A 27,604-nucleotide genomic window follows, 5' to 3' on the forward strand; every position below is an offset into this window, starting at 1 on the left:
TTTCTTGCCTTCCATTGACTTTGTGGAATTAATTTAGTAATATTTGCATTTATGATGGTGTTAGTTGTACTAATCTCTGTAGGAGGTATAAGTGAATGAAAAGAGTTAAGATTGGTTCACCTCATTCCCCACCTCAATATGCCCATTCCCGGCCCTTGGCAGGCTTCTTTTTGTCATTTACACTGGCTTAACTTCCATTGGCACAACCCCGTGGTTCCCAAATCCCACCCCACCACCAGGACTACGCAAAAATCGCTGAGGGTCTTATTGGACCATTTAATGATTTTTCTGCCTACTGTAGCAATTGTAATGTGCTATGCTGTATGCTGTATATTTTTTAATTGTGTTTTTATTGCTTTCCTTATTTATTGCATTTTACAGTAAGACAGTATAATAAAATACAATCTATCTATCTATATATAAATGTAGGCATTGTGCACGCGGATGAAACAGCCTTTCTCCGTAACTGCTGAACCGTAATGTAACACATTTGGCCACAATGTTCCATGCCCATCAGGGAGGGATCTGGCATAATTCCCCCCCCAAAAAAACCACACCTTTCACACCTAAAATAATGATTAAACACAAAAAAGTGGCGCCCAAATTAGACGTCACCACCAGAAGCTCTGAAGACTCCAGCAGCTGGCAGATGACATCACAAAATTCCACAGCAACCAACTGAAAACAGTCCTTTTGCAGTAACAAGGCCCAGCTTTTTCAATAGGCCGCAGCATTGCCAAGCAGGGAAAAACAAACAGAATAGGGCCTTTCACAGTGGGGGGGGGCACAGGGATGAGGCACAACAAAGAGAGGGGGGGGGGACACATAGCCATGGGAGAGAGGGAGGACCCTGAGTCAGCCAAAGCAGTGAGGGGTGGGTTGGGACAGGAAAAACTGAGTAGGCCAACCACCAAAACGGCCATTCCACCTCCAAAGCCCAAGCCTAAAGCCTCTCCTGGTGGCTGCATTAATAAACGCCTGGCAGCATTAGGCAGTCATTCATCATTTCCCGTAACATGCACTTGGGGGCACGGCAAGGGGTTTTTGCTTTTTAATTTAGTGGGAGTTGTGTCACATGTGAGGCTACGGCGGCCATTTTAAGTAAGGGCAGTTGTTCCCCTTTTAACCTAGGCTTTATACTATGACTGATTGCCAGCCTCTGCGTCTTTTAAAAACAACCACCACCATACACTTTCTTTCCCCAGTTTAAGTCTTCGGATATTTGCAGTGGCCAATCCCCTACCTTCCCCTCGCCACTTCCTGGGTTTTTTATGGAACCGAACAGCTACGGCGCTGTGAGGCTTTGCTATTTGACCCCCCCCCCCCCCGGTTGGGATTTTTAAAGTAGTTCTCTGGGTCCTGGGGTGCATCATCACCCCCGATCTTTTCTTTGCCCAAACAGACCTCTCCCCACCTTCCTCAACACCAAATATTCCTCAACTATACCTACAATAAAAACCATAAAAATAAAAAAACGTTACAAACAGCACATTAAAAAAAAATACATCCCATCCTACATTCCAAAAAAATTACACCAAAAATAAAAAACCAAAAAACAACCACCCACACCAAAATCATACACTACACGCCAAAATAAATGACAACCCCAACTAGAGAAATAAAACATTGCAAGCAGCACAATAAAAAAACCAACACCACATCCTACATTCAAAACACCTACTCTAAAATTAGAAAATCCAAATAACCAAAACAATCAAACAATCCACAAAACACACAACAACGTCCAAATCATACAATACCCACCAAAATAAATGGCAACCCCAAAAATAAAATTAAACAATAGTAACTTCTGCTTCTCATGTTCTTATTTCAAAAATTTTTAATCTATCTATCTATCTATCTATCTATCTATCTATCTATCTATATATATATAAATGTTCACGATGTGTGCGCAGTAGCCAATGTATGGAGATACAGGGTGGAGGGGATGACACTCCCTGGAGACAACAGAGGGCTCAGACAAAAGTCAATACTGGGAAATAGAACCCAGAAACTGACAGTTCCTTCTCCAAGGTGGGGGCCAAGGTATGGAGAAACGGGGGAGGGGCCAACACTCCCCGGAGACAACAGAGGGCTCAGACAGGGGGGTAGGGGGAGGAGGGGGCTCAATAGCTCATGAGTCAGGACAGGGTGGGGCCAGTCACAGGGATGTGCTGGAGGGGTGGGGAGAAGGGGACTCGATAGATCATGGGTTGGGACAGAGTGGGGCCAGTCACATGGATGTGCCACGGGGGTGGGGGGGAAAGGGGGGCTTGATAGCTCATGGGTCGGGACAGGGTGGGGGCAGTCACGGGGATGAACTGGGAGTGGGGGGAGGAGGGGGCAGGATATGTCATGTGTCCGGACAGAGTGGGGGGAATCACAGGAAAGAACCACAGCAATGCGTGGCCGGGCCAGCTAGTATGACATAAAAGTGATGGATTAGGATTGCACTGTTGGTTTTTTAGGCTGTATAAATATTTGACAATGGTTTTATTTTATTTTACTACCCAATAACATTTGGATGGCCTTTTTTGCTGTTAGAAATATCTGAAAAGTGACCATCTGATTTTAAAAGCTCCAAGAACAATAAGCCCCAGTAAATGTCAGACTGGAGTACAAATAAAACCCGTATGGAGCCTGAAGTGCTTGTTTTATATAATAAAATACATCATTTGTCTTTTTATAGCACTTTTCAGTTTGCAGTTTTTATATTTGTACTCCTCATGTATGCAAGGAATAAACCTAGCAATAATTTTGAGCCAACTATGATAAAAGTTATTATACATCTGTAATTAGCAACCTCTCCTTAGACACTGCTTACTAGAATTCTGCTTTGAATAAGTTGTCCTGTGGTCACCTTCATGTGGAAGTAAAGGATTATGATAGAATTTTCCCCCAAAATGTGATTTTCTAATGTTAATTTTCTCATATTAAAATTGTTGATATTTGTGAAAGAGAAAATAGGATGAATTTAACTTTTATTATGCTATATTTTTCAGGAAATTTCAAAGCAGTTTCAACAAAAATAAATATATATTATATACAAATACAAATTTCACATTCAGTACAACTACCACTGCATTCAACATCCAATTACGTACAAATCCCACAAAACCCCCACAACTGTTTAATTTCATTTCCTCTCCCATCTCTCACCTGGGGCAATACAAACACCCTCTCCCAATCTTTCAACTAGGGAGATTAAACCCATTCCCCTCAACAGACTCACCATGTAGGGATTTGAGCTGAGAATCCAACAAACTTGGCACAACTCCATGGACAATTACTGTATAATCAATAAAAATAATAATAAATCCCTTAAAAGAACAATAATGTCCCTCAAACAACAATTTGAAACAAGGACAAATTCTTAACAGGACTACATACCATTTGACTATACACCTTATTAGGTATCGAGTTATAGTGAACATATTCCTTTGGTGACTTTCACCAGTGTTGTAGTGGGTTCAACTGGCTATGTAAAAGCAAGTTCTGAGTGATAATATTTTTGTTCGCTATCAGCAACTGCAGATGTTCTGAAGTAGTTTGCAAGCTTTTGAAGATGCTCTATGCACAGTGGAATTAGCATGTTCATATTAAAATATATAATAATTTCACAACTGTCAGGCTAAATTTTAGTCAGCTCCATGTAGTTTAATTTAGGTGCTCTATGCAAAAGAAACACTGTTAATCTGTGGTGACATCCTGTCTCTCCCAATTAATGGGGTTCAAAACAGGGTTCCTGACTGGTGCAAGATCCTGGAAGGTCTTTCCTGTGACCTCGCCTGATTCCAGAAGGTACTGAGGACCACCAGCAGCAAGAAGGATTCAGCCTCAGCAATCATGTCAGATTGTTGGAAAGTAGTTTAACATTCCTGCGATCTTTAAGGAACAATTATGATTCCAAAAGGACATTTGAGGAAGGTATTTTAATATTAAATCTTGCAGTGCTCACATTACAGAGTCATCAATGTATATTCCATAAGACACTTCAATAGACATTTAGTGTGAATGTAGTGTGGATCCCTTTCCAAGGTTTTTCTGATGCTGTGGTTAGAGGGCAGTGGTGTCACGGGGGAACAGGGGTGATGGTGGTCCTGGGTGCAAAATTCTGAGGGGGGCGCAACCAAGTGCTGGCTTCTACAGGGAATATGGCAGAGCAAGCCAGGTCCACAGTGAGCGGGCACAGATGGAGGGAGGTGGGCCTGGCTGCTCTCCCCACACTGGCAACCCATGCTACACACTGAGTTAGGGTGAGTGATTTGTATGTGATGTTATGCAATTTTGAAATTCATTATAGTAATTCAAGGGCAGAGGCATGGAAGGTGCCTCTTGAGGCACAGGCACTGAAGAGCTTTAAAAAGAAGAAAAAAAGACAGGTTTCAAGCCTATCTTCCTGCTTGACTTTGAGTGCAACATCAGTACTGTTTGTCCTAAATCCTCAGCTGAAATACCCCTTTCTCTGAAGCGAATGTGGACTTATGATTCATCAGGAGCTCAGTGCCCATAATGGATAATACATGTAATTCTACATAGATCGCATGTAGATTTCCCTCAAAAACACTTCTGCAATCTCCCGTTCCTATTGATACCTCCCTCTTGTGTTGTGGACAATGCTATGAATCACACATAGCCTGAACGTTGGAAATACAGGGAACTGTGAAAATTCTATTTCCTACTGGCATGGATTCAAGTCACTAAATACTGATGCAGACAGTTCTTTAAATTGCTTTCAGAGAATGCTCAAGGCGGCTACAGTTCTCAAGTGGGATGTGTGCGCATGTGTGTAAAAGACTACAGTTATAGGAAGCTAGGGCACAGACTGGATTGCTGATTAAAGTGTTCAAGGCAGCCTGCTCTGCACTAGCTGCAGTTTCCAAGCAATCCTCCAGAGCTGACAGAGACAAAATAGGTAATGTCCTCTGCCCCCACAAAGCTCAAAATCTATTTACTGCTTAATTGCTTTCGCTGCTGAAGTACCCATCTACTACAGGGAACTAGCAATTAAATTCATGCAGTAGATAAACAATTGCCAATTTATAGTACTGTATGATAAAATCACATTGAATTGTAACAGATTTTACAAACGTGGATATCCCACAGTAGCATTTTTAAGTCTTACTGTTGAGAGACACTGTGATAAAGGAGCTATGTAAAGATTTTTGCCAGGCAGGCTCATAGCAAATACTATGCACAGTTCAATAAAAAAAGAAAATAAATGAAGTGGTTAGCAGCTTTCTTTGGAAATACAGTGAAGGGGTGATTTCTTTTTTTAAAATACTGTATATTCCAGCATATAAGACGACTGGGTGTATAAGACGACCCCCAACTTTTCCAGTTAAAATATAGAGTTTGGGATATACTCGCCATATAAGAAATACGACCCGGCGTATAAGACGACCCCCGACTTTTGAGAAGATTTTCCTGGGTTAAAAAGTAGTCTTATACGCAGGAATATACAGTATATTATTTATACTTGTTTCATCATCTTTGATTAATTGCAATTTTTTTCTTCATTTATTGAAATTGTGAAAAATTGTTCTAGAAGACTGATTTGGGGGAAGGGAATTATTTTTCACAACAGACCTATGAACTGAAGAAAGAAGTTTCACGACTGAAATTCCACTGAGGTTGCAGGTTCTCTGCACAATTAAAGGTAAAGGGACCCCTGACCATTACGTCAAGTCGTGACCGACTGGGGTTGCGGCGCTCATCTCGTGTTATTGCCCAAGGGAGCCGGCGTACAGCTTCCAGGTCATGTGGCCAGCATGACAAAGCCACTTCTGGTGAACCAGAGCAGCACACGGAAATGCCGTTTACCTTCCCGCTGTAGCGGTACCTATTTATCTACTTGCACTTTGACGTGCTTTCGAACTGCTAGGTTGGCAGGAGCTGGGACCAAGCAACGGGAGCTCACCCTGTCGCAGGGATTCGAACCCACGACCTGATCGACAAGCCCTAGGCTCTGTAGTTTACTTATGAGCAAATTCCAATGAAATCAGAAAAAACATGCATAGGGCCATACTGCATGTTAACAACCCAGCAAGTGGACAGAAAAACAACCGCACAATAACCTGACTTCTAACTATATCATGTTGAACAGAATGAGATAAACAGAAAGGTTCAGTGCATGAGTGAGTAAATTTAAAAACAATATTACAGGTCATGTCTAAATGAGGGTCCTAGCTAGGGTTGCTAACTGATCGGGGGGGGGGGGGGAATCCTGACCTGACTTGTGCCTTTAACAACAGCTTGATATGCAGAAAGAAGCAGACAAACATTTCCATACATGGAGATACACATACTGGACACGTTGCCACCTACCAATGTCTGCTAATAAGGGCCCAGTGGGGAGGGATACTCAGCCCCAGAATCTGTTTTTAGCACCAGGGCTGAGTCCTAGAATATGTGGATTTATAATAGCCACCTCTGAACATATGTAAAACACATTCCTCTCAGTTATTGGTAGTTTCCCCCTGTATCAGGACCTCTATGGTAGATGCAATGGATTCCCCAAAAGCCTTGAGACCACTTTAGAAATAACCCTGCGTTCAGTAGGACTTGCTCCCAGGTAAAGGGACAGATTTGCAGCCTGAGAGTATTCCCCCCCCCAATTATATCAACAGCATCCTTATAGAAGATTGTAAACTCAAGCACAATAGTGAAACAAGGGTTGTCTAGATGCTATTAGAATGGCTAACGGCGTTCTTCAGTCTTTACAAAGATGGTGTTGAACTCTGCACGATGTTTTCTTATGTTGGGAGATCAAAGTTCAGCAGTAACACCTTCCTGTTTGTGGAAACTTTTTGCACATGCCTCAAAATGCTTGTTCTTATGCAATGGCTTCATGCCCAGCTCTGTCTGGCAGATACTGAGTTGGTAAATGTTAAAATCCTGTTAGGCAACTTGCAATATTAGTGTTGGCTGTCAGGTCAGCAGTAGATCTTGAGAAATTCCTTTCTGTTTGACATTTAGACGGAGCCCCTTGTATGAAATATATTGTGATGCCAGGGTGAGTCTCCTCCATTTTCGAAACTGTGTTGTAGTCAGAAAAGCCATCAGTCATAATTCAGTTGACAAAACACAAGCTTGACATCCGACTTTCATTTGTCTGTCTGCAAGTTGTGGTTGCCAAGGTGTATACAGTGAGAAAACTTTTAAGCAGGTAAATTAGCTTGATGTGGTTAAACCAACACTATTTCCCCAAGCTCACCTGATTCAGTTTTCTTTAAAAATTCCAGAAATGCATTGATACTATATAGGGGAACTCAGTGATAAAGCAATTGCTTTGCATGCAAAATGTCCCAGTTTCAATTCACAGTATAAAAAATACAAGATTAAAAAATACACAATCAAAACAAAAACAAAATAAACCAATAACCTCCAGCCCCTCTGCGCCCTGCCCCTGCCTGGTGTGCAATAACCCGCCCAGCAAGGGCTGGAGAGTGTGGAGGATACTCTTCACCTTCAGTGCCCTGCTCCTGTCCGGTGCACGAGCATGAGTGCCCACCCGGTGGCACAAAGCTAGAGAGTTCACTCCACGCCTGCCTGGCACGCATACGTGGGCACCCGCCCTGGGTGCTGGCAACTGGCATGCCTCTGGCCAAACCATATGTTGTCACATTTATGTTTTGCCATGTTCTTCAGCTGGCACCCTGCTTTTCTGAAGGATCTTTTAATAGTTTCTGCCACAGCTTGTAGTGGCGTTGGGGACTGGTTGATTTGTCTTTCATTTGCGGAAGTTCATCTAACAACCCTTTGAAATTCCACTCTGCCCACATTGTAATTCCCTTCTTCATAAACACCAGCGACATCATCCACACCATGTTATGCACAATTAAATCTTCTTAATTGTCCAGAATCACAGATCTTCTACTGTTATCATGTGGTGAAAATGTACTCCTTGATGTCCCATATGGTCTTCCCATAAGGTTCTGTTCTTTTCTTTTTTTGCTATTGAAGTCCTTGGCAAAGTCTCAAGCATTTCCTCCTGCAAGGCTTCCCATGCAACATTCTGAAAGCAGATAGCAACTGTATGGAGAATCCCTTTCCACCACATGCATCATAATTATTTTTGGCAACTCCCATTACTAATTTGTGGTGATTTCATTACTTCTGGGATTGCCCACTGTCCATCAAGTGATACGTATTCTCATTCCTTCTCCATTTCTTCAACACAGTTGTAGCTGACAAAGTGCCTGACAGGATTATGGATATTAAGTACCTTTCTATCGCCAATGATAATTTTCATGGCAACACCAAGTTGGAAAAGTTTTGTTGACTTCACGTGCCCATTACAGCACACACAACACCTTGGGGAAAAATATCACAGCCTCCTAACATTTCTTTTGGATGTGAAGAATTCAAACGAAAGTTCAGAAACTTTTGTGTCTATATTACATGCTTTACACTTAGACTTAATTGTCTTTGAAGCTTTCAGAATGTCATGATAAAGAAGAAATGCTGAGTCATGACTGCTTTCTGTGCTGCTGCTTCCAGTTTTGTGCTGCTCTTAAATATAATGGTTCCCCTCTCCTCCAGTTACATTAATATTTCCAATACATTTCTGGAGAAGCAATATCAATGCCAATTACAGCCCTATTCAGTCATTCAGTAATTGCATCCATGGAGGGAGAGCTGCCTCCTAAAGCTTCCACCTTCTTGTGATCAGGAACCTATTACACAGGCTTCCTGTTTTGGGGGAGAATTGTAACCACTTTCATATGATTGTGTTTAAAATCCCTTCAGATGTCAATGTGGGAAGTTTAGGGGTGGAGCAGGCAGGTCTGGCACACATGGTCCCTCTGTGGGCAGAGTTAACAAATGCTTGCATGGTGCTAATGTATTAGTTACCGTGTTTCTCATATTATAAGACATGTCTTATATTTATTTTTTCCTCAAAAAAACACACTATGGCTTATTTTCAAGGGATGTCTTATTTTTTTCCTCCTCCTCCTGCCGTGGCCGGCATTGCTGCTGTGCCTATCACTATGTCTTATTTTCGGGTATGGCTTATATTCCTTGAATGCTTAAAAATCCTGCTATGGCTTATTTTATGGGTATGTCTTAAAATATGAGAAACAGGGTAAGTACAATGGAAGTTGTAATGGCTCTGACCATATTAAATGATCTGATTTGGGATAAAATAAAAAAATTCCTTCAGTAGCACCTTAAAGACCAACTAAGTTTTTATTTTGGTATGAGCTTTCGTGTGCATGCACACTTCTTCAGATACGATTTGGGATGTCAGATACATTGGCAAAACTCCAGGATCCCTCTCCCAGAATGCCACCAGCATGCACATTGGCTCTATGAGTAAAAATTGGGTGGGTTGTGGGTGTGGCATAGTTACGCCACATCCAAAGTCCCTTTACTCTCATGAAATGCCCACAGGCAGGACTTTATACCAGGAATATATTCACACCCGTTTTAGTGCAGATCAGGAAGAAGGCTCACTCCAGGGCTGTAGCAGTGATCCTGAGATTATTAACCTGCTTACTCCAGGCGGGTTCCTCTACACTTGAATATATGTTAAAGGGAGTTACACAATGAGTCCAGATGTTTCTCAATTGGGGGGCTTATGCTACAAGCGGCACTACTTCCTGTCAAGTCAGTGTCCAAGGCACAGGAGCCCTGTAGTAGTCATGACTAGGTTGCAAGCCTTCAGGAACATCTCTATCCCAGATGCTGTTCAATAGATTTGTCATGGGCTGTTTATTGGAAGATAGGACCGCTTGCACACACTGTAGGTATGAGAGAGGCCTCTGGTGTGGAAATCACACTGTTTGACCAGACCATAGCTCCCTTCACATCAATGATTGGGTGTTGGGGTTGGGAGCAGGGGGCCAAATGGCCCCCAAGCTAGATGGCATTAAAAGAGGATTAGACCAATTCGTTGAGGAGAGGGCTATTCAAGGCTACTAGTTATGATGGCTATTCTCTGTTTTCACAGTTGGAAGCAGCAATTTGTTTGGAATACGAGTTGCTGTAAACCACAGGAGCAGGGAGTGCTCTTTTGCTTGAATTTGCTTGTGGGCTTGCAACAAACATCTAGTTGGCCACCCTGAGAACAGGATGCTGGACTAGAGGGTCCACTGGCCTGATCCATCAGGCTTTTCTTATGTCACAAATAACCCACCATTGATTATGCTTGATGCCTGCTGCTTTGGCTTAGCCGGTAGGGAGTTGCCCGGTGGAGTCTGTAGCGTGGCTTCCAGTATTGGCACAACCTTATTGCCCCAGACTGCGTTTACTTATTCTCCCACCCCCGCTCCAGCAGGTGTGCGTGTGGTGCGAAGGACCGCACCGGAACTCCTCTCTGCAGCTTCCCAGAGCCTTATGGCGTGGCTGCGTGCCGTCCAATGCTGGCAGAGTGCCTGCCTCGATCGCCGTAACTTCATCGGCCGCTTCCTATCTCCACGTGGCACAGACAGAGTTGTGGCCTCCGTCCGATTGATGCTTGCGGTGTGTAACTTTGAGCTGCGCCGGTGTGTATGTGTGCTTTGTCATTTTCCCTCCTTTTTTAAGTAATCGATGCTGCGGACATAGCGGCGGATATGTGCTGAGAGCTGGCCAAATGCGAGCAAGGGGCTCCTCAGCTCCCTCTTCTTCCAGATGGAAAGACGACTTCAGCCCGGGTGAATCACACCCCATACCCACCTTATGCACGTTTCCGAAGTGCAGCGAACAATGGGAAAAAACACGAATCACGAGAAGCGCGGGAAAGGGAGATAGGCAAGTCCCATCCATTTTACAACATCATCCGTCTCCACGCCCCAACCCACAGCGCAGAATGAACTTTGAGTTCTGCAATTTCCAAAACTCGGGAGGAGGGGGAAGATACATTTCCCGCGCGCTAGCTTCAGGTTTCTGTGCAGTCTCTGATAGATGGATTGACTGGCGTGACACGCCCCGCCCCCTCCTCGCCTCCCTTCACTCCAAAGCCAGGGAAGGCGGCGGCACGTGACGCCGACATCCGGGTCACCTGCAGGCGGAAATAAGACCACCCATAACCAACCGCCGCTTCCTTCTCCTTTCCTTGAGGGGAGTGGGAGGAGTCAGGTGTTACTGGGTGGGGCCGGGTTGACGTGTGCGCGCGCGCACGCCGACCGCGACTGCGTTCTGAGAAGTCGGGGTGCACGCCCGGCCGCGCGCGCTTGCGCTTGAGCTTTGAGGTGGGACCGTTTAACGCCTCAGCCCGCTCGAGGGAAGGACGACGACGACGAGGAGGAAGTCGCCGCCGCCGGCCGTGAAGACGCGCGGCTGAGGGGAGATGCCGAGTGGGCTGCGGTGCTGAGGGCGTCGGCGGTGGCCGGCTGAGCGAGCGACCTCCATCTCCGGCGAGGCGCGGAGTCCCAGCGGCCGCCTCCCGCCGTCGCGGCGGCGCCGTCCTCGTCTCCGTGGCGAAGGGGGCTGCTTGCGTTTCCTGAGGGGACGGACTCGGCCCGTGCCGAGCTGGCGGCGGCGCCTTCCCCTCCGCCGCCAGGGGGGCTCCGTTGGCGGGAGGGCGGCGGCGGCGGCATCTCCTCAGCCCGCTTTCCGAAGACGCTGGCGGCAACGGCTGACCGCCAAGGGCTACTTGAAGACGGGGGGCGTTCGCTGCTTCCCCCTCCCTCTCCGAGGCGAGCTCGATGGAGGTGGGTCTCTTCCATAGGGCTGCTGTCTCTCTCGCTCCCTCCCTCCCTCCTTGCAAAAAAGGGAGAGACAACCCAAACCCAGCCTGGGAAAGGGCAGGTTCACACGTACGACGTGCCCGCGTCGCTTGCGGGCTTCGCAGGAGTTCCAAACGCGGCGTCTACGCGCGTCGTCTTAACACGGCCTGGCGGAAACTTTTCGCCTCGCCCGAATGGCTCGCTCATTTTTAACCGGCGCTGGTCGAGTAGTTGCGGTTCCTAACGCGTTTGTTTCATTTCATTTTTAATGGATTACCCTCTCATTTATTGCCGGCGCTTAGATCTCTTATCACAGCGAAGCAGCGGAGCGAGTTTAACGGGGCAGGTCGTGAGGTGGCTGGACAGTCGGCATTGGCTAGGGTGAGATCTGAACCCAACCCTCGCCCTGCCAAGTCAGTGCTGGGGCATCGCCCTTTACAGCATTGACTGGCGAATGGGTGGATTTGCCCAAGTTGGCCCAATCCCGTGCACCTGAAACAAGTATGGCAGTATGCAGCGGTGCTTACTAAGAAGAAAGCATGTGTAGGGTCACAGCCTTACTCTCCTCCAGCAATAGGGTCTCTCTCTCCTGCCCACAAAACAGGGGTGTTTTGCTTTTTGGCTGTTGCTGGACTCCAAGCCTCAGCCAGCCCCCCTAATTATTATTAATTTTTGCATAATTTCCCTTCTGCCCTTTCCCCAAGTGTAAAGGTTATTTTGTTGCCTGAAACTGAGTCAAAATTGTAACCCCACAAACACTGTTTAAAAATTCTTGCTTCAGCATTCAGGCACCAGTTCCTGCCTTCATCTGCTATCTATCCATCACGCCATAATGAGCCCACTGCTGCAGGACTTTATTCTTTCCTTTACTAAACGTTAAACGTTTTAGCTGTGCTGTGCAGTCCTCTGTGTAAGTGTTTGAAGCAAGTGAATTTGACTATTTTCACGTGGACAGTTTGATACAAAAATGGCATAATAATTGGCACTATTAATCCTATAATTGTACCGCTTGGCACTGCTGTCTCAAAGTTTGCTTGTTTTACATAGCTGTGGAGGAAATTAATGATCCTGAAGCAGGCTGTGCCGCTGGCTATTTCAAATGGTGTGTTCCTGTTCTCTTCTTTATAAGGAAACAAGTTCCTCTTTCACTGTAAGATTGACTACTAAATATGCCCAATTTCTTCTTGCTGGCCTGATTACATCTCCATTTCAAACATATTAAAGTATAAGTGAAGCACAAAAAGGCAACTGCCTAAACAGCAAGCCCTCTTCAAAACTCTTTTGGGGTAGGAAAAAGGTGACTCAGAAAAGCTTCTCTAGGCTGTGCTGGGGATAGTAAGATAATGCATTTTACTATGTACTGTATCTAATGAACCTCAGGTAATTAGAAATGTTTCCATGACCAAAGAGTATAATGCCCTTTGTTTACAGCAAGTAGGAGGATTTTCTTTTTTTTAGGGAGGGATGGGGAAATGGACACGTTTGGGGAAACAATACTACCATGCTGCTGGCATTATGTTTGCAACTAGTTTTTGAGAAATTTTGTACAATTTTGCAATCCTGGTAACAGACTTGACAGACCTTATTAAATTTTCTGTCTATATATACATGTAGCCTTAGGAAATGGTTTGTTCTTCTAACATTAAAGTGTTTTTTTTTAATAAAATGTGCCTTATTTGGAGGAGAGAATACTTTCATTCACCAGTGCTGGTTTATTCAGTCTTTCAGTGCTGCTTTAAGTGTGTTTTGAGGTTTGGTGTCTTTAATTGGTAAATCATAGATACAGAGGATATAGAGAGGGAATTTCTGGATTTCTGGTCTTCGTTTTGGTAAGTGACGTGCTTCCCATTTTCCTTTCTAGGACCTGGGTGTCTCTTCATGCAGATACTAGACAGTGATTGTAACAGAGCTTGTTTTCTTTGGTCAAGTGGAGGGCTAGGGGCTAGATGGCTAGCTCAGGGGAGATGCCAGGTGTTCACGGAATTAAGGTTCTCTGCAAAAGTTTGATGCTTGTGTGCCCATGATTTTTTGTGGGGGAGAAGAGAGAGATGGAGAACTGGACTGTGTTTTGCTTCAGGTAGGTAGCATTGTGCCTCCATATGTTGTTGGACTATAACTCCCATCATCTCTCCCATTGAGTACCCATGAGTGTTGACTTTCTAAGAAATGGGTGCTTTTCATAGTTATGCTGCTATGTTTGATATTTTAAGGATACTAATACATTAAGTGTTGAGTGCTGTACTTCAGTAATTTCCCGAAGGAGTACAGTTTCTCCTTAATAGTGATCTCAAAAGTACAGTTTGGAATACCTTTATTCAGTTTTGTGTGCAAGAGTATGCATTCAGCATCCCTTTACTTTGCTCAGTGCGTGCATCTGTGTGTACTAGTAGCAGTACAGTAGCTGTATATTAAAAGGTTTGTTTAGTCCTTTGTTTCCTTTGTGCCATGTGAAATTAAATGAATAAATAACTGGAAAAAGGCTTGTGTGGAAGTAACTTTTGCAGTATTTTAATAAATCATTCCCATTTTGCAAAATGGTAGCAGCATATCCCCAAGAATCCTGGAAAGATTATTATTAAATTGTGTGACATTGGCAGACATGTGTCTGCTGCACCTGGCAACAAACTTGTGAATGATAACATACTGCAGGTTAACCTTTATAAAATTAGTTTGTTGTTAACAATGTCTCCTAAGCTCAAATACCATGTGTTAATTTTGTCAAATGCCATATCTGAGCTTATTTGAGAAGTAGAACAGTGTATGTACTTACCGTAAGTGTTCTTGTTACCAAGGTTATAATAAAGATGTGGACTAGGAATTTCCATCCAAGCACTTTACTACAATAGGTGACTCAATAGTAGTTTTGTACTTTCATAAAGGAAGTGAATGCTTGGTGCATGTTGCATGTGGTATAATGCATGCTTGTTCCATATGGTATAAAATAGGCACACATTACCTTCCCCCTCCCCAATAAAAGTCTTGTTTGTTCAGATTACATTTTGACCAGCAGAATATAAAAGCATAATAAAACATCAAACGATAAAAACTTCCCGATACAGGGCTGCCTTTAGATGTCTTCTAAAAATTTTGTAGTTCTTTATCTCCTTGACATCTGATGGGAGCGCATTATTGCCGAGAAGGGCCTCTAGCTGGTTCCCTGTAACTTCACTTCTTGCAGTGAGGGAACAGTCAGAAGACCCTTGGAAGTGGACCTCAGTGTCTGGGCTGAATGATGGGGGTGGAGATACTCCTTCAGGTATTCTGGGCCGAGGCCATTTAGGGCTTTAAACGTCACTGGTCCTTCACCTGGTCCTTCAATGGCACAGTTACTCCATTCAGGACCATGGAGTCCCCCACACCACCCATTGAGCATAGGGGGAGATAATGCTTTCCTTAGGCATGGCTGTTGACAGAACTTTTAAAAAGATGCTTGAATCTCTCCCGTCACCTGAATCATCTTATCTTTCATCTATTGGTAGATTGTGCCCCTTTTGTAGGTGAGATAATCCTTTTTACCTAGATTCAGTCTCAGTTGAGATTGGAAAGGCTTGCAGATCAAAGAAAAGCATCATGCAGAACAGCGCTGAATATTTTGTTCAATTTCTTCAATGCAATTCCTACTTCAGGGTGCCATTCAGAACTTCAGAAGGCATGTACTGTGGTAACTTCTGGGTCAGATTACTGCAATGCTTTATACATTGGGCTGCCTCTGCGGGACTGTTCAGAAACTCCAGTTCTGAACATGTATCCCGTTCTGAGCCAATCACATGGACTGCCAATTCATTTTTGAGTGCAATTCAGAGTTTTGACATATGAAGCCTTGCATGGTTCCCATGTGAACTCTCCTGGACCCAGAGATCAACATCCAAGGCCCTTCTTTGTGCCTCTTCCAAAATAAATTTGGAGGGTGGCAACAAGAGAAGTCTTCTATTTGATACGTAGCGCCCAATTTGGAATGCTGTCCCCATAATGCCAACCAGTGTTAGAAGCTGGGAGAGGAATGCTAGGAGCCATGTGACTCCTGGGACCTAGGTTGTGGGCGCAAAAACAAAATGTAAAGGTTTTTTCTTTTGCTGCCCTGCTACCAGGCCAGGCAGACCCGGGGGGGGGGGGGAAATGGGGCTAGGCAATCAGGTAGTCTGCAGGGAGGTGTGGCAGCAAAATATGTGTCTTCTGCTACTGTGCAACCCTGCAAAACACCTGATTCGCCTGGCAGTGTGGTAGCAATTTATTTTTATTTTTTTGCTGCCGGGTGAATCAGGGTCTGCAGGGTAGCATGGCAGCAAAAGACGTGTCTTTTTTGCTGCTGCTGTGCCTGGCAAACAAGCTGACTGCAGCCAGGCAGATGGAGATGCTAGGTGCCAAGGGTGGTGCCTGGACATCTCCAGTCACGAAAGGCCAATTGCATTTTGCGACTGGTGCCTGGCTAATTTCTAACACTGGTGCCAATCAGTGTCCCTGCTGTGAAGTAATAGAGCAGGCAGCTTGCCTCTCATGCAGCGGCTGATGTAACAAGTGACACCAGCTGTTTGACTAGGTTGGCATGGTTTAAGAGAAATGGCAATGCAGGCCAAATTGGATCCCTGCTTTTGCACAGTAGAATTATTTCTGGCAGAGTTTGTTGGTTAGGAAGTTTTAAAAGTAGGGCCAAGGGAAGCAGGGGAACCTAATTCATGAGGAACCAAAACTTGACTAGTCCTTGCAGCATGAAGCATCTGTCACTTTGACAAAGTTAAAAGCCAGTGAAAAAGCAATAGGTTTTGGTGAGTTAGTAGTGTTAAACATACCCCATTATATTTAGATTTTTTAATTTTGCATATAAGGCAGGGAACTTTTAGGCCTGATAGATGAGGCAAAGCTGCCTCAGCAGATTTAACGAAGTTAGCCTGCAGGGAAACTTAGATGTTTCAGTGTATCTTTTGTTATCTCTCAGCAATGTTTCACAGCTCCACCTGTACAAACGTAAAGATGCCAGACTCTCACACGCTCCTGGCTTTCAAATGCCAGAAATTAGACTAGCAAAGTGATGAATGACAGGGAGGGGAGGGGTTAGTTGAATAAGAGTGCTTGATGTTGGAAATTTGGAAGTCATAGCCAATGGATCATCCCATTCTGAACAAATTCTGAACAAATTTTTAAAATGCTGTGTATTCCCAGTTTAAGGCAGAAGGTTCAATGATGGATGGCTGTGGAGATAACATCTTTAAGAGAAAATTGTTCAAATTATGGATTGGGACTGAAACCTTAGATTGTAAATACTAAAGGTAAAGAACCCCTGGATAGTTAAGTCTGGTCGAATTCGATTATGGGGTGTGGCATTCATCTCAGCTTTCATGCTGAGGGAGCTGGCATTTGTCTGCAGACAGTTTTCCCGGGTCATGTGGCCAGCATGACTAAACCAATTCTGGGGCACGGAACACTGTGACGAGTGCCAGAGCACACTGAAACGCCGTTTACCTGCCTGATGCAGCGGTACCTATTTATCTACTCACGCTGATATGCTTTTGAACTACTAGGTTGGTAAGAGCTGGGACAAAGTAGCAGGTGTTCACCCCAGTGTATGGATTTGAACCATTTTAAAAAACTTTTTTATTGTAAATACTATTAGGGTTTTAGTTGACTCTATGGGGATCTGCATCAGTAGATAAATGAAAAAGAGGTACAGTGGTACCGTACCTCTAGTTCAGGCATCCCCAAACTGCGGCCCTCCAGATGTTTTGGCCTACAACTCCCATGATCCCTAGCTAAGAGGACCAGTGGTCAGGGATGATGGGAATTGTAGTCCAAAACATCTGGAGGGCCGGAGTTTGGGGATGCCTGCTCTAGTTACAAACTTAATTTGTTCCGGAGGTCCGTTCTTAACCTGAAACTGTTCTTAACTAGACGTGTGCTTTCGCTAATGGGGGCCTCTTGCTGCTGTGCCACCGGCACATGATTTCTGTTCTCATCCTGGGGCAAAGTTCTCAACTCAAGGTAACTATTCCAGGCTAGCAGAGTTTGTAACCTGAAGCGTTTGTAACTCAAGGTACCACTGTATAGCTAGCTTCCTGAGGAAACTGCTTAATTGATCTAGACTGAAGTTACAATGTATCCAGTTTGACAGGAATTTGAATTGTACAGTCGTACCTCGGAAGTCGAGCAGAATCCGTTCCGGAAGTCCGTTCGACTTTCAAAACGTTCGGAAACCAAGGCACGGCTTCCGATTGGTTGCAAGAAGCCTACAGCCTATTGGAAGCCACGTCAGATGTTCACTCACTTCCAGGTTTGTGGTGTTTGGGAGCCAAAATGTTGAACTCGCAAGGTGGTCGGGATCCAAGGTACGACTATAGTTGCATTGATTTTGCTAAATGAGGAGCAGTGGGATGTGGGTGGTGCTGTGGGTTAAACCACAGTCTAGGGCTTGCCAAAGAAGGAATACTGACAAGCTGGAACAAGTCCAGAGGAGGGCAACCAAAATGGTCAAAGGCCTGGAAACGATGCCTTAAGAGGAACGGCTTAGGGAGCTGGGCATGTTTAGCCTGGAGAAGAGACGGTTAAGGGGTGATATGATAGCCATGTTCAAATATATAAAAGGATATAGAGGAGGGAGAAAGGTTGTTTGCTGCTGCTCCAGAGAAGCGGACACGGAGCAATGGATTCAAACTACAAGAAAGAAGATTCCATCTAAACATTAGGAAGAACTTCCTGACAGTAAGAGCTGTTCGGCAGTGGAATTTGCTGCCAAGGAGTGTGGTGGAGTCTCCTTCTTTGGAGGTCTTTAAGCAGAGGCTTGAGAGCCATATGTTGGGAATGCTTTGATGGTGTTTCCTGCTTGGCAGGGTGTTGGACTGGATGGCCCTTGTGGTCTCTTCCAATTCTATGATTATGTACAGAATCTTGATTCCTAACATCAAATGCCACACCCATTTAATTATATTAACTGGCTATTGATTAGATGAAGGTTTTCTGAGATATATATATACACTACCTGTCATTGCATTAACATTCAGTTTCCCATTGTTAAAAAACTTCAGCTTGTCTACCACCAGTCCTCAAAATCCCCCAGGTGACTCCAAAATTTATATTGGGCTTGAACCACTGTTTGGCTCATCCTCACAGCATCTTGCTTTTCTAGATCTTCTAAAAGTTTGGGTTTTGATGCAGCAGTTGGGCACAGGAAGGGAGACAGGAGTTATATAAAAAAAGCTCCCATCTTCCACCCTGCATTTTCACATCTATTTTCAGCTTTCTGCCCCTGCCCCTGCTGCTACTGCTTCGGTGCTTTTTTAAAGTTGAAAATGTTTTTCAATCCAAGATCCCAGGCAATTGTGTCAATGTCACAGAGGGCAAACGAACCCTTCACTCTAAGGAGAAAATGTATCCTTGTTACCCAGGCAACTGAGCCATTGCTTCCCTGCACAGCAAGACTTTTTTCCTGTTTCAATTGGTTGTAGGAGCAGGATGGGAGTGCACGTGGTTTGTATGTCCACATTCTGCACTGACATTCATGGTTTAAAATTCATTAGACTTTAAAGAGCTCTAGCTTTCAATCACTGATGAAAACTGGAGTTTACAAATGTCTGACTTTGAGATGGAGAGCCTGTCGACTTTCTCATTTTGCTGAACTAGAACACCCAACTTGTGGAGAGCCACAGCTTGTCCATCTCTGTTATAACTCATATAGTCATATTAATTGGCTGCTAAAACAATTAACAGTTTGCAGTGAAATAGAGCTTTATAATTACTCTCAATTCCGTCCTCTGCCTGTTTTCCTCAGTTTATCTTTAGTTTTGTTTCTCACCTGATTGTAAGTTGCAGGCTGGATTTTCAGTAATTTAGCAGAGGCCAAAGACTGTTCTCAGCTTTTATGTATGAATTTAAAGATTTTTTTTTATCCAGCTCTTTAGCCAAAAATATGGTCCCAGGCAGCTTACAAATGAAAATAAGGCAGCCTTGTTCTAACACATACAGTCTAAAAGACAAAGCACAAAGGGTTTGGAAGGGAGAAGGAAATCTGTCAGCATTCTTAGTTATAAGGTTCTTTTAATATCAACTGAAATAGAATAATTTGAAGAGGAGGAGCCAAAAGTTGCTGGTTTTTCAGTACAGTATTGCTGATGGAGAGGTTTGATACAGTGGTTCCTCATGTTGCGTACCATCCCACTTACGAATGCTGTGGGTTGCGCGCCCCATTAACCTGGAAGTAGATGCTGCTTGTTGTGGCCTTTGCCCCAGGATGCAAGCGGAAGTCAAGCTCCGGTGGCACAGTAGCAGCGAGAGGCACCATTAGAGAAAGCGCACCTCATGTTACGAGCAGTTTCCTGTTACGAACGGACCTCCAGAATGGATAAAGTACGTAACACGAGGTACCACTGTACTCTCTTTCCCTTAGACAAATAGAACAGATTATGCAATTATTCTTTCTAATAAAGTATGCTAGCTTTGAACTTTTCCCTAAGGAATTAGAGTTCATTTATACCAGGCATCCCCAAACTTCGGCCCTCCAGATGTTTTGAACTACAGTTCCCATCCCTGACCACTGGTCTTGTTAGCTAGGGATCATGGGAGTTGTAGGCCAAAACATCTGGAGGGCCGCAATTTGGGGATGCCTGATTTATACTATTACTAGCTGGCCCTCCCATGCGTTGCGGTGGTTTAGTCTGTTAAATGGGCCCTCAGAGTCCGCCTTTTGACTCCTCCCCCCACCCCGGCTCATCCCTGTGATCGGCCCCACCCTGTCCCGGCCCATGACCTTTCCCACTCCCTCCTCCCCCCACCCCCCACACAGGGGAGCCCCACCTCTATTCGGGCAATGTTGCGGCTTATTCAGTCAGTTGGGCAATGCTGGGCCTTGTTGCTGCAAAAGGCCTGTTTTCAGTTGGTTGCCATGGAATTTTGTGATGTCACCGATTTTCTGCAGCCAATGCAGACGCTGCTTCTCCATTCTATTTCCCAGCATGCACTTTCGTCTGAGTGGGGAGGTTTTGAACACGGGGTTTTGGGGGTTTTACATTGCACAGGTGTGACATCTGTCTTTGAAAACGGTATGGGCTTGCTCTCGTCACATTTGACTTTGTGTCAAAATTTGAATGCAATCAGTCAAGCGGTTTCGTTGAACATTGGAGACGAACACACATGCCTAGTTTACATTTTTATATAGATATAGATAGATAATGGGATAATTGACAGGGTGGGAGCAAACCAGCAGAAGGTATCTCTGCATAGTATTCAGTATAGTGGCACTATGAAAGGCAGCTTCTCTTTGGTGCCTTTACCTCTCTTGTCTGAATCACTTTGCATTTATTGCAACCCATATTGGTGCAGAACTGTCAGCTGTGTCTCTCACATCAGTATCAAATGGAATACATAACAGCTTCAAGCCTTCTGGCTTTAACTTCTGTAAATTTACATAGTACAAAGTTGCCCTGTCTCCATGCGAAGTTTTTTTGTGTGAAATCAGAACATCTCATAGGTCATGTGATTAAAAGTTAGAAGAGAATCTTCTTTTGTCATTGTACCTTAAGAATATACGGTAAATGCAGACCTCCTGGTTGTTATATTTAGTTAAGTACTCTGTTTTTACAGTGGCTAAGTGGATGCATCCCAGAAGTGAACAATCAAGATATGAATGCAACAGGGTTCTCATTTATTCCTCAGCAACCATAAAAGACATGATACCTCTGATCCTGGGGGTTGTCTATGGTTATCGTGACTTGTAGCCATTGAAAACCTTAACCTTCATAAATTTGTTCAGTCCCCCATTCTAAGCTTGTGTTAGTTGCTTGCCCTGTCTTGTGATAATGAATTCCTTAGTTTTAACTCTGTTCTCTATGGAAAAGTTTTCTTTTTTTCTGTCCTGAATTCCCCCCCCCCCCATTCAATTTCTTGGAAAGAATCCAGGTTAGAGTATTGTGAGAGAAGAGAGAATTCATTCCTACACATTTTCTCGGCAGCATGCATACACCGCTATCTTCTTGCATCTGCTAGCAGTGCCCTTCTGAATTACTAAGAACACCCCTATTGGATCAGAAGAGTCCTGCATTCTATTCTCCCACTGGCCAACCTAGCACTCAACTGTTTGCCATCTATAACAATGTTACTCTTAGCAATAATACAGTGGAACCTCGGCTTACGAAGACTCGGTTTACGAATTTTCGGTTTACAAACGCCGTGGACCCTTCTGGAACGGATTCATTTTCTATTACTTTCAATGGGAAAGTTCGTTTCAGTTTATGAATGCTTCAGTTTATGAACAGACTTCCGGAACCAATTACACCCACGCTTCGGGATAAGTACTTCAGGTTGAGTACTCCGCGGACCTGTTGGATTAATTCACTTTCCATTACTTTCAGTGGGAAAGTTCGCTTCAGTTTATGAACGCTTCAGTTTAAGTACTCCGCGGACCGTCTGGAACAGATTAATCCACTTTCCATTACTTTCAATGGGAAAGTTCGCTTCAGTTTATGAACAGACTTCTGGAACCAATTGTGTTCATAAACCGAGGTACCACTGTACCTATGACTTGAGGCAGGCATAGGGAAACTCTGCCCTCCAGATGTTTTGGGACTACAACTCCCATCATCCCTAGCTAACGGGACCAGTTGTCAGGGTTGATCGGAATTGTAGTCCCAAAACATCTGGAGGGCCGAGTTTCCCTATTCCTGACTTGACGTAATATTTCCATTATGGCTAGTGGTCATATCTTCCATGAATTTGTCTAATACAATCCAAGCTGGTGACCATCACTATTTCTTGTAACAAATTTGATATTGCTGTGTGAAGAAAAAAATACATTTCTCTTTCCTGGTGTACTCCATTGATCAGTTTCATTGAATGATCCCAGGTTCTGGTTTTGGAGAAGAAAAAAACTTTTTCTTTCACCTTTGTCACATAGAAACCAAATCCCTGCACATGGCATATTTTATACACTAGTCATGCCTCCCCTCCTTGTGTTTTCTTCCTATACTGTACTAACAAAACCTAAGCATGGCATTTGCTCATATGGGAGTTGCTCCAGCCCCCTAAATCCTAGCTGATTTCTTGTGTTGATTTTTAATTCTAATTTTTAAGGAGCTCTTTTATTCTTATAGGTATTTTCCCCACTGTGGAAATGCACATTTGAATTGAGCTTCTATTACTTTGATTTTGAATAACCCCCAAGGGTTCTGAAGAGCTTTGATCCTTTTCATTTTCCCTTATTTGCTTATTTGCTACAAGTAGTACATTATTTGCTATTTGGTCAGGTAGAGGCAGGAATCAGAACTGTAGAGTTTGAAGGGACATCCTGAGGGTCATTTAGTCCAACCCTCTGTAATGCAGGAAACATTTGCCTAATGTGGGGCTCAGACCCACAACCCTGAGATTAAGAGTGTCATGCTGTACCGAGTGAGCTATCCCTTGGTCAAAATGGTGGCAACTCCTGCTGTACTTGATGTTTTTTTTTAACTAAGGATTTTAAATTTAAATTTTAAATTTAAGGACGCGGGTGGCGCTGTGGGTTAAACCACTGAGCCTAGGGCTTGCCGATCAGAAGGCCGGCGGTTCGAATCCCCGCGACGGGGTGAGCTCCCGTTGCTCGGTCCCAGCTCCTGCCAACCTAGCAGTTCGAAAGCACATCAAAAGTGCAAGTAGATAAATAGGTACTGCTCCGGTGGGAAGGTAAGCGGCGTTTCCGTGCACTGCTCTGGTTTCGCCAGAAGCAGCTTAGTCATACTGGCCACATGACCCGGAAGCTGTACGCTGGCTCCCTCGGCCAGTAAAGTGAGATGAGCGCGCAACCCCAGAGTCGTCTGCGACTGGACCTAATGGTCAGGGGTCCCTTTACCTTTCAAACTTATCTACAAATTCATGTAAACTTCCTAAGGTTATTAAAAAAGTTAATACTGCTCATAGTAATTTTGAACAATACTGTACACCAAACACTTAAGCTTGAGCTCTTTGAAGCAACTGATGTTTGACCATAAGTGACAGAAGGAACTGATCATTAAGAGAATATGAAAATGTCAAGGGGACAAAATTTATCAAAATCATTTACTTTGTCATGGTACATATTGTTCAGTTATGCTTAGTAATACTTCCCCTTAATTTCTCTTTTATGAATTATATGTCAATAATTTTGCAAAAGTCAATTATTGTGACACCTCAGTTCTTATAACTACTCAGTTTCAGGAATTACTGTGGACACATTACGTTGCTGTCACTTTTAATACAGTGGTTAGTAGCTTTTTATTCTGAAGGGCTGGTGATGATTCAGAACCAAAAATTCAAACTTATTTGTAGTAGTTGTGTTTGTAATCACATTAAACAGTAGTTAATGTTTACTACTCATGTCTCAATGTATGAAATCTCTCAAAGCAGAATAATGGCCACCCTCATGGTTTCAATATTTCCAGATAAGGTATCTTTTGTTGGTGACACAGGGGCACATAGCTACATTAAGGCAGTTGTCATCCTTGGAAAAGGTAACCAAGGAAGGGAGTTTGTGTCTCCCCCCCCCCCGCCCACTTCTCTCTGGGTACATGTCTAGGTGTCCTTGGATAAAGAGGTTGCTGGAGTCGAGTTGCCTTTGTGGAATTTGGTGATGTGATGGAGCAGAGTATTATAAATTAATATGAGTGGTAAACACTTGCTGATAATTCCAAAAGTGCCAAGAGTCCTAGAAAAGTTTCAGACCCTGTCTTTGTATACGATAATCTGGGATCTGACCTTACTCTTCCATACAGGCATCCTACATATGTCTAGTCATGCCTCTTACACTTCGTTTTAAATGCTAACAACATCATATGATGCAACAACCTTACAAAATGCTTTAAATATGAAAACAGATATATATCCTGTTAGTTCCAGGGATTATTTGTTCAAGCACCAGTTCTCTGTTTGGTAGAGATCACTGCTTTCAGGATGGATTTGTGTGTATAGCTTGCACACAGGGTTGTTGGGTAAATTACTTAATTAGAATAGTTTGCTTGGAGAAGTAGTTTGCTTCAGAACGTCTTTAATAGTTCTTCTGAGCTTCAGAAATTGATGGGGAAGTTAGGCAGTTCTCCCACATTTTTGTAAGTGTGATGCAGAGAAGGTATTTCTAAAAGCATTCTCTTAGGTGTTGGGAAATGGAAGAGCTGGCTCATGCATTAATGAAAACAATGCTATTGGATGCCCATCTTGGAGTACATAAGATCAAGTATTTCCCCCCTACATTTTTATTTGGAGCTACCATACTCTGGATAGTTTTGGGATAATGAGACACCAGATTTCAATTAGAGCCCATTTGCTTTTGGGAGGAGTTCTGCTGAGAATGGAATTGTCATTTTCGGTAAGATCTGGCTCACTAGAGTGCCTATGCTTGAGGCACTTCACATTGCCTAAGCATCTATTTAATAATCATACTTGAGTGCATTAAACTTGTCTGTAATATTTTGAGAAGGATACTTAATTCCTCAGATCCTTTGTAACTCTTTTCTTTTTTTCTCCATAGATGTGGAACATGATCTCTGAAATGGGATTACAGCAGCATCACTGACTTCAATATACACTTCATTTTTGTTTTTGACTTAAAGTGCCATGAGAAAATTTGCATATTGTAAGGTGGTCCTTGCCACCTCTCTGGTTTGGGTCCTTCTGGATATGTTTTTGTTACTTTACTTCAGCGAATGCAACAAATGTGATGAGAAAAAAGAGAGAGGCCTACCGCCTGGAGATGGTAAGTATTAATAGTATTTAGTGACCAAAGATTAAGTTGTCAAATACCACATAAAATAAGTGAAGTAATGGCCAGTTTAAGACCACAACAGATAGGAGGAATGTGTGTTTGTTTTCTTCTTAAATTATCCACTGAACAGTAGACCTTTTATGTGGTATCAGAGACTGTTTGCATTTCTTTCATTTCAAAAGCGTTTTAACATGCTGGTTGAGAAACGCATGCACAGAATTTGCTTGGATACACTGAACTAACATTTCATTGTTGGCTCTCAAAAAATGATTTCTTCTGTGGAATAATAGTAGGGGGGGGAGAGGAGGGCAGAATAAGCTATGGTCCCATCCAGCTCTATAATTTTATATAGGTGGTGCAGAACCTTGGGGCCTGTTCAGCTCTTCTTTGGCCCCATATAATGACCCATTTGGCTCTTTCTTCCCCAGTAAGCACCATCATCTCATTCTTTCCCCTGTGGCACCACCGCCCTCCCACTCCATCTTCTGCTCTCCCTTGTGTTTCCTACATTTCATCTAAACTGCTTTGCTCTCTCCTAGACACTAAACTTCAGGTTTAAACCCTCACTTATTTATTGTAAAAAAGCAGCTTTCGTGGTTAAGGCACTGGCCCAGTTCACCAGTATGGTTATTGTCTGAACTAGACAAGTGTTGCAGACACTAATGTGGATATTTTCTCATGTTATTACATTATTTTAGTAGGAAGAAAGATATATGATTCTAGATTTGTACAAATGGTTGGTAAGAAAAACCTGAAACATGACCAAGGTTTGACACAGAGCAGTGTCATTGCACAATGGCTTGATGCAAATTGAGATGACTGGAAATTAATAGCTTTGAGAGTAATCTGAACACAGAATCAGACCCCTCAGGCCAGTAGACCATTCCTTCTTAATGGGATGGGTTTTTGGAAGACGCCTGTGTGGGAATTTGTTTCATGTCTGTAGGTCAGTGCAGCTGGATTTTCACCTTGTTGTGGTGAGTAGGCTTACATGTTCCTATGACCCTTGTGAGCGAAGCCGTCAGGAGTCTACTCCCAGCAGGGTCACCCAAGGTGGTAAGGTCAAAGGGGAGGAGCTAGACAAAGAATGAGCCAAGAAGTCCTCAGCGGTAGAACAGGTGGAAGATAACAAGCGGTATGTTACAACAGCTGTGAAGACAGATGAAGGCTGCAGCAGATAAGAATCTACCGATGCAGATTCAGTCGCTCTGACTCAAGTTGCAGATTCAGTCGCTCTGACTCAAGTTGAGTAGCTCAGCAGCTGTATCCATGACTGAACAGTCCTATTTAGGATCCACTCTGCTCACCCGAAAAGGGGGAGGGACTAGAAAAGGTGCCCTAAACATAGTCTGCCTCACTTTCCCCCCTGACTAGATTACCATGCCCAGTGGGGTCACCACCCAGCAGTCGTAAAAGACAATCAAAATTTGGATCATGGAATATCCGGACTTCGTTGGATAACAGATAATGAGTGTCTTGAATGCAGTACTGCCATCATATTGCCATCATTGCAAGAGAGTTGCGACGTTTTAACATGGATATTGCAGTGCTTCAGGAAACTCAAAGCGTAGGAGAGGCACAAGGAATAAAAAGGAGGCTACACATTCTTTTGGAAAGGTCTACCTGAACAAGAATGTCAAATACATGGAATAGGCTTTGCTATAAAAAACGATCTTGTGAAGCTCTTGTCAGAAGTCCCTACCAGCGTTAATGAGCAATTTTCAACCCTGCAACACTAGATGCCGATGAAGACATTAAAGATTATTTTTTTTCTCAGCTGGATACCATCCTATCAGAGAAGCCTAAGGAGGATAAAATTATCCTGGGCAATTTTAATGCAGGGGTTGGGTGAGATTTCGATCTGTGGCCTGGGATTATTGGGAAAGCAGGAATTGGCAACAGCAACCAGAATGGAATTTTACTTTTGACTACATGCGCTACCGGTATATTGTTCTTTCGACAAAAAAATAAAATTAAAACATCATGGAGGCACCCTTGGTCAAACCACTGGCACCTCTTTAGACTATGTAATTGTCTGAGCGGAAGATTGCTGTGATGTGTTCCTTACCAGTGCTATGACAAGTGCTGATGACGATGGCTAAGCCTCAACGCGGGCTTCAAGGAAGGAAACCAAGGTGCAAAATGAACACTCGAGCCGTTCAACATCTATTAAGGGGGGTTGCTTCCAAACGACTCTTAAGGACCATCTGCTTTCAGAATTGCCTGATAACATTGAGGAACACTGGACCAAGCTAAAAACATC

The 27,604-nt window shown here is 43.7% G+C and overlaps 1 protein-coding gene across 1 annotated transcript in view; it reads left to right on the forward strand.

The window, feature by feature from the left end:
* Window positions 1–11,395: 11,395 nt before the first annotated feature.
* GALNT1 (polypeptide N-acetylgalactosaminyltransferase 1) overlaps window positions 11,396–27,604 on the forward strand; it is a 60,241-nt gene continuing 44,032 nt past the window's right edge. The window contains exons 1-2 of the mRNA XM_035134301.2: window positions 11,396–11,639; window positions 25,108–25,332. Of these exons, the coding sequence (XP_034990192.1) occupies window positions 25,194–25,332 (139 nt within the window). The 5' untranslated portion in view covers window positions 11,396–11,639; window positions 25,108–25,193. The remainder of the gene's footprint in view (window positions 11,640–25,107; window positions 25,333–27,604) is intronic.

Source organism: Zootoca vivipara, chromosome 13 (assembly GCF_963506605.1).
Source record: "Zootoca vivipara chromosome 13, rZooViv1.1, whole genome shotgun sequence".
Taxonomy (NCBI): Eukaryota; Metazoa; Chordata; class Lepidosauria; order Squamata; family Lacertidae; genus Zootoca; species Zootoca vivipara.